The following is a 6,107-nucleotide window of genomic DNA, read 5'->3' as shown; positions in this document are numbered from 1 at the left end:
TCTTCCCGCCCACGCGCGCTCTCCCCGCTTTCGCGGCCCCCGGCGCCCTCTGGCGGCCACTCGGGGGCTGCGCGCGGGGACCCTGTGCGAGGCCGGCGGGCGGGGGCTCCGGGCTCCAAGGCAAGACACCTCTCTCACGCTCAGCGCCAGGACCCAGCTGTGCGGCCCCTGGATTGGCGCCCTCCCTCTCCGTCCCTTCTTCCTTTTCCAATCCAGCACGGCCTGCACGAGGCTCTATGAACGATTGCCATCGCCCAAGGGCCTCTGAGCTTCCTTCCTTATTTGTAAACAGCAAAGATTAGTCGATTCTAAGATGAAGTCTCAGGGGGCGAGGCAGTAACAATAGCTAACATTCAGATGCGTTTCCTCTCCTGAACAATTTATAAGGCAGATGTGCCCTTATCATCCCTATTTCACAGATGAGGAGAGTGAGGCATAGCTCAGCAGTTTGGCCAAGATTAATGATTCTGAGCCTGCACTTATTTAAAAAAATTTTTTTTAACGTTTATTTATTTTTAAGAGACAGAGACAGCATGAGCACAGGGGGCGCACAGAGGGAGACACAGAATCCAAAGCACGCTCCAGGCTCTGAGCTGTCAGCACAGAGCCCAATGCGGGTCTCGAGCTCATCAACCGCGAGACCATGACCTGAACCAAAGTAGAATGCTTACCCGAGCCACCCAGGCATCCTTCCGAACCTGCACTTCTAACAGTATGTCTCTAACCCTCCTAGTAAATGAGGTTCTGTGCTCCTAACCTCGACATTCGGAAAGCTCTTCGATTCCCAGCTGAGGATTGGAACACTGAGAGGCCAAAACGTTCTGAGCCTAGTGCCAATCTGAGTCTTGTGCCAATCTGCTACCCACCGTTTTGACTTTCTAAATGAAACTGTATTAAAGATGATAATCAGTATATTAAAAATATAAGGGCCCTTGGGTGGCTCAGTCGGTTAAGAGGCCGACTCTCGATGTCATCTCAGGTCACGGTTCTTGAGTTCGAGCCCCACATTGGGGCCCATGTAGGCCTGCTTAAATTCTCTCTTTGTCCCTCTCTTTCTCTCTCTGTTCCTCCCTGCCTTTCTCTCTCAAAATAAATAAGTTTTAAATTTTTTTAATAAAAGATATAAAAATATACGCAGATTAAAAAAAAAATCCTGGGCAGCCCCAAAGGTGTTTGCTTAGGGTAGAGACGCGAACCGACGACCCACCGGCGAGAGTAATTTGCATAGGAGGGAGGAGCTATTTACCCCCTTAGTTCCCGCCCCTTTGCCCCTCCAGCCCCTTTACCAAGATGGAGGCAACAGGAAGTAGGTCACGGGAGGGGGCGGGAGGTCTGCGCGCGCAGGCCACAAACTGCTTTTGCGGCGCCCACGGCCGAGCGCTTCCTTTGCCAAGATGGCGCCTGGAGGTAGTGGCGGCGGCGGTGGCGGCGGCGGCCCGCGCTCGAAAAACGAGGCTGACTCCGGCTTTCTGGGGCTGCGGCCTACGTCGGTGGACCCGGCTCTGCGGCGGCGGCGGCGAGGCCCACGAAATAAAAAGAGAGGCTGGCGGCGGCTCGCTCAGGAGCCGCTGGGGCTGGAGGTTGACCAGTTCCTGGAGGACGTGCGGCTGCAGGAGCGCACGAGCGGGTGCGTGGGGCGGGACTTCCGGGAGCCGGGCCACGTTCCGAGTGGCGCTGTGCGAGGCCGGGCGTGCTTGCCAGGGGGCCGCTTGGGGGCTCTGGGAGCGGCCGTTTCGGGCACCGCTGGGGAAGTGGGGACCCTGGGTGGGAGGCTGGGGGACCGGGTAGGGCTACCGGATGTGGGAGCGCCAGTGTGAAGTTAGGATGCAGGTAAACCACTAATAACTGGAGTGTAAATACGCCCCGGCCCCCGTCTTCGGTTAATATTTTAGGTATTACGGTCAGTTAAGTACTAAGTTATGGGAGTGGAGGGAAAGGCCTTACCCTGGAGGGATCCCATGGCGGGAAGAAGGTGCTTGAATGAGCCTAACCGTGGAGGAAAGCTGGATCCCTAAGTTACCCCCCCCCCCCCCCCGGCTGCTTGCATCCTTCCCAACTTCCTTGGCTGACCTTGTGCATTCCCGTCTCCCAGTGGCTTGGTATCCGAGGCCCCCGATGAGAAACTCTTCTTCGTGGACACTGGCTCCAAGAAAAAAGGTAAGGGAGCGCTTTCAGCAGCGCCTCCGGGTGCCCCGTCCCCCCATCTCAGCCTCTGGGAGAGCCGTGGTCAGTGACGGGGCTTGGATGGCGGACACCTGCTACAGAAAGCAAACGAAAGGCTAACCCGTCATGTGTTTCTTGAGGGCTCCGAGCTCTCAGTGCGCAGAGAGGCTGGTAGGGGTCTGCCCGGGAGTAGCTCAGGCGTAATTTAGCAGGTTTGTCGTGAACTTGCTGAAAGGCAAAGTCAAGACTTGGCTGTAAGAGAGGAGACCTGTTTTGGTAAGATTCGGCTTAATAGGACGGAAGCGGATCTGTGTTGATGAGCTGAGAAGCACGGTTTCATCTGCCAAAAGGCAGGGTCCTGTGGAAAGTGCTGGAGAGGGGAGTTAGGGATTCCTGGAGGGAGTCACAGGCTTCCCATCAGTAAGGAGAAACACAGAGCAGGGACAGGTGATCTGCTTTCTCGAGGGACGGACGAGGAAGGGGTCCTTAATGAGCAGGTGGCACGCCGCTGGACCGGCAGGGTACCCTCGGGGGGCACGGAGGTGTCCAGTCCCTGGCTCTGTTCTAAGGAACACAGAGGACCTGGGTCCGTGAGCGGAAAAAGAGGCGAGGGGCTGTTTTGGGGTGCGGGAGCCTTTGAGCGAGCAGGTGAGAGGTGTGAGGCTAACGGCTTCCAGGGAAGGGAAGCCGACATGGTATCCAATCCGCTGGGGGGTCGGGACCTGCCCTAGGGAACCGGCCGGGCGGTCTCCAAGGCCTGCTTTGGCCAGTATGACGTCTCTCTGGGAACAGAGGAGGGGCGGTTTATAGGTTCTGCCTTAGATTTACCAAAAAGAAAAATATTTTTAACGTGTATTTTAATTGGAGGGGGTACAGAGAGAGGAGGAGACAGAATCTGAAGCAGGCTTCTTGCTGTCGGTGCAAAGCCAGACACGGGGCTCAAACTCCCAAACTGAGATTGTGTCCAGAGCCCAAATCAGACACCCAACCGACTGAGCCACCAGGTGCCCCTGCTTTAGTTTTAAGAAAGAAAGCTGGGTGGGGGTGGCGCCTGGGTAGCTCAGTCGGTAGAGCATCCGACTTCGGCTCACGGCAGGATCTCACGGTTCGTGGGTTCAAGCCCTGTGTTGGGCTCTGTGCTGACAGCTCAGGCAGAGCCTAGAGCCTGCTTCGGATTCTGTTCTCCCTCTCTCTGCTCCTCCCCCACTCATGCTGTGTCTCTCTTTGTCTCTCAAAAATAAATAAACATTTAAAAAAAAATAAAATAAAGCTAGGGGCGGCTGGCAGCTTAGTTGGTTAAGTGTCCAACCTCAGCTCAAGTCCAAAGTGAGTGTGAGTCCCCCATCAGGTCTCTGCTGTGAGCGTGGAGCCTGCTTCCATTTCTGTCTCTCTCTCCTCTGCCCCTGTCCCAGTTGCACACTGTCTCTCTCAAAAATAAACATGAACAATTTTGAATATGAAAAATAAAAAAGCTAGAGGCACTGTTCGTGGCCTGTCAGTCTGGCTGTGGCTCACGGGCTCCATTCCAGTGCTACAGTGATTCCGCGGCATGTGACTGAGCGACGTGTGGCTCTCAGTGTCAGGTCCGGGGGACACAGGAAGGAAAATTTAAAAGGCCTGGTGGGTGGCGGTAATGGCGATCGTGGGGCTTTCCCAGGTGATCGCCGTGCTCTGTGTTGTAAACATCCCTTTTCCGGGGCGCCCAGTGACCCCGTCGGTTAAGCGCCCAGCTTTTTGAGTTTGGCTCAGGTCATGATCTCGTGGTTCGTGGGACCGAGCCCAGCATCCGGCTCTGCGCTGACAGTGTGCGCCTCCTGGGCATTCTCTCTCTCTCTCTAATAATAAATAATAAACTTTAAAATAGTAACTTAGAAAGATAACTACTCTTCCAGACAGTCGTGGGAGGTAGGCGTCAGTGTTGTCACTGTGGGGGCACAGATGAGGAAAGTGTGTTTTGTGACGGAGCCGGAGGATGTGGGTTTTGCCCTAGCGTCTTCTGTCCTGGAGTTCTGGCTTTTCACGGTCAGGCGACCCAGGCAGGAAGAGGTCCTGCTTGAGCATCAGTCGTTTTGGGTCCCAGGCCCGGCTCCCTGGGCCTCCTTGTCACTTGGCCACCACCTTTCCCGTTAGCGTTTCGGGTTTCATGGCCATTTCCGTGCCTTGCCCGAAGCCCCTAGTGGGCAGGGCTGTGGGTCTGACTCTGTTTCCAGCACGGGGCTGCCCAGGAAATGGCCGGGGTGGGGTGGGGTGTCAGAGCTTGGACACCTTGGGCACCTCTGTCCTTAAGTGGGAGCCTGGGGTCGGCCTGGGCCCCCTCCCCCCATGTCTGCCCTGGGGTGCGGGTCTGATGGCTGCACGGAGCTGTTGGGTGGGGTGGGAAGGCCTGAGCCTTGGATTCCTCTGCTTTCTCCCACTCCCAGAGCTGAACAAGAAGAGGACCAAAAGCCAGAAAAGGTCACTTCTCAAGAAACCCCTTCGTGTTGACCTCATCCTAGAGAACACTTCCAAGGTCCCTGTCCCCAAAGAGTGAGTGTCCTGCCGCCCCTGGAGCTATCTTTCCTCCTTGGCAGTGACTGCCACTGGCTTTCTGGCCCCACGGGCGCCCCGGGGGGGGAGGGGGCAAGTGAGGGTCACCCGGAGGAGAGGAATGGGGGGCAGATCGGAGGAAGCAGGGTGTGGCAGCCAAGGCAGGCAAGTGCAGGGCCCAGGCCTACCAGGCCCTCGGGGTGGAGAGGGCCATCGGGAGGCCAGTCGGGCTGGCTTGATGACAGGCCCGCAGGATGGGAGTTGGGTCCTGGAGAGGCCAGCGGGTGGCTCCTGTGGTGTGGACGCTGGAAGAGAGGCTGTGAGACAGCTGGGCTGCAGACAGACCTGCGGAGGGGGCTCTGAGGCTGGGGGGAGGGGTGGGAGGGCCCAGGAGCCCGACTGGGAGGAGCCAGGCCTCTGCTTCACCCACACCACTCCAGCTTGCTGCTTCTCCTCGTTCCAGTGTCCTCGCCCACCAGGTCCCCAACGCCAGGAAGCTCAGACGGAAGGAGCAGCTATGGGAGAAGCTGGCCAAGCAGGGCGAGCTGCCCCGGGAGGTGCGCAAGGCACAGGCCCGGCTTCGCAACCCTCCTGCCGTCAAAGCCAAGCCCGGGCCCCAAGACACCATCGAGCGGCCTTTCTATGATCTCTGGGCCAAAGACAGTGAGTGCCCTTGTTGTCACATGTGGGTGGGGACTGGGCTGCCTTGCACAGTTGTGCGGGTTGTGCACTGCACAGGAGCACAGTGTCTAAGGGAAGTGCTCTGCAAGGGTTTATTTGACGGTTCTCAGCAGAGTTCATTCAGCCTCTTGAAGTGGCTTCCCGTACCTGTCCCCCAGCCTTGGCTCCCTTTTTCTTTCTGGATCTGTGCATATGCTCTTTTCCTGGCACTCAGAATCCCTTGGCGTCTGAGAGGTGGTCCTTCCCTCATCTGTGCTCCAGTGCTGTCTTCGTGAAGGGGGAGGGACTGGAGGGAGCCCTTCGGGCCACACTGGCAAGTTCCCGGTATCCACCCCTCACTGTCTCCTCAGATCCCCTGGACCAGCCCTTGGCCGGCCAGGATGTCTTTTTCCTGGAGCAGACCAAGAAGAAAGGAGTGAAGGTGAGCCGTGGCAGCAGGGCGTCCTGGGCGGCTGGTTGGAGGAGGGCCAGGGTGACAGGAGCTGCCCCGCACATAGGCCCCAGCACCTCGGTCCCGCTGTGGCCAGGACCACACACGCAGGGATCCAGACCCGATGCGAGAGCAGGCAGGCGGTCAGCAGGAGGGGCTCCGGGGCCACGAGTGAAGGTCGCTGGAAAGAGGCCTGTCCTGACAGGTTCACCAGGGGCGGCAGCTGTACCGAGGGGGAGGGGAGGGGGAGGGGCCAGGCAGGGGACCAGGGGACACTGGGGTGGGCTCATGGAGCAGTGGGGGGGGG

The 6,107-nt window shown here is 58.0% G+C and overlaps 1 protein-coding gene and 1 non-coding gene across 2 annotated transcripts in view; both read left to right on the top strand.

Annotated features, from left to right (window-relative positions):
• Positions 1 to 1,376: 1,376 nt before the first annotated feature.
• Positions 1,377 to 6,107, top strand: part of NOP53 (NOP53 ribosome biogenesis factor) — an 8,523-nt gene continuing 3,792 nt past the window's right edge. The window contains exons 1-5 of the mRNA XM_029924331.1: positions 1,377 to 1,627; positions 2,093 to 2,157; positions 4,584 to 4,689; positions 5,153 to 5,352; positions 5,721 to 6,057. Of these exons, the coding sequence (XP_029780191.1) occupies positions 1,395 to 1,627; positions 2,093 to 2,157; positions 4,584 to 4,689; positions 5,153 to 5,352; positions 5,721 to 6,057 (941 nt within the window). The 5' untranslated portion in view covers positions 1,377 to 1,394. The remainder of the gene's footprint in view (positions 1,628 to 2,092; positions 2,158 to 4,583; positions 4,690 to 5,152; positions 5,353 to 5,720; positions 6,058 to 6,107) is intronic.
• On the top strand, positions 3,640 to 3,761 carry LOC115281326. Its single transcript, XR_003904239.1, has one exon. It is a non-coding gene; the product is annotated as a small nucleolar RNA SNORA54 (small nucleolar RNA).

This window comes from Suricata suricatta, chromosome 16, assembly GCF_006229205.1.
Source record: "Suricata suricatta isolate VVHF042 chromosome 16, meerkat_22Aug2017_6uvM2_HiC, whole genome shotgun sequence".
Classification (NCBI taxonomy): domain Eukaryota; kingdom Metazoa; phylum Chordata; class Mammalia; order Carnivora; family Herpestidae; genus Suricata; species Suricata suricatta.
The sequence above is the reverse complement of the archived record's forward strand: the minus strand, read 5'-3'. Positions and strand labels throughout refer to the sequence as shown.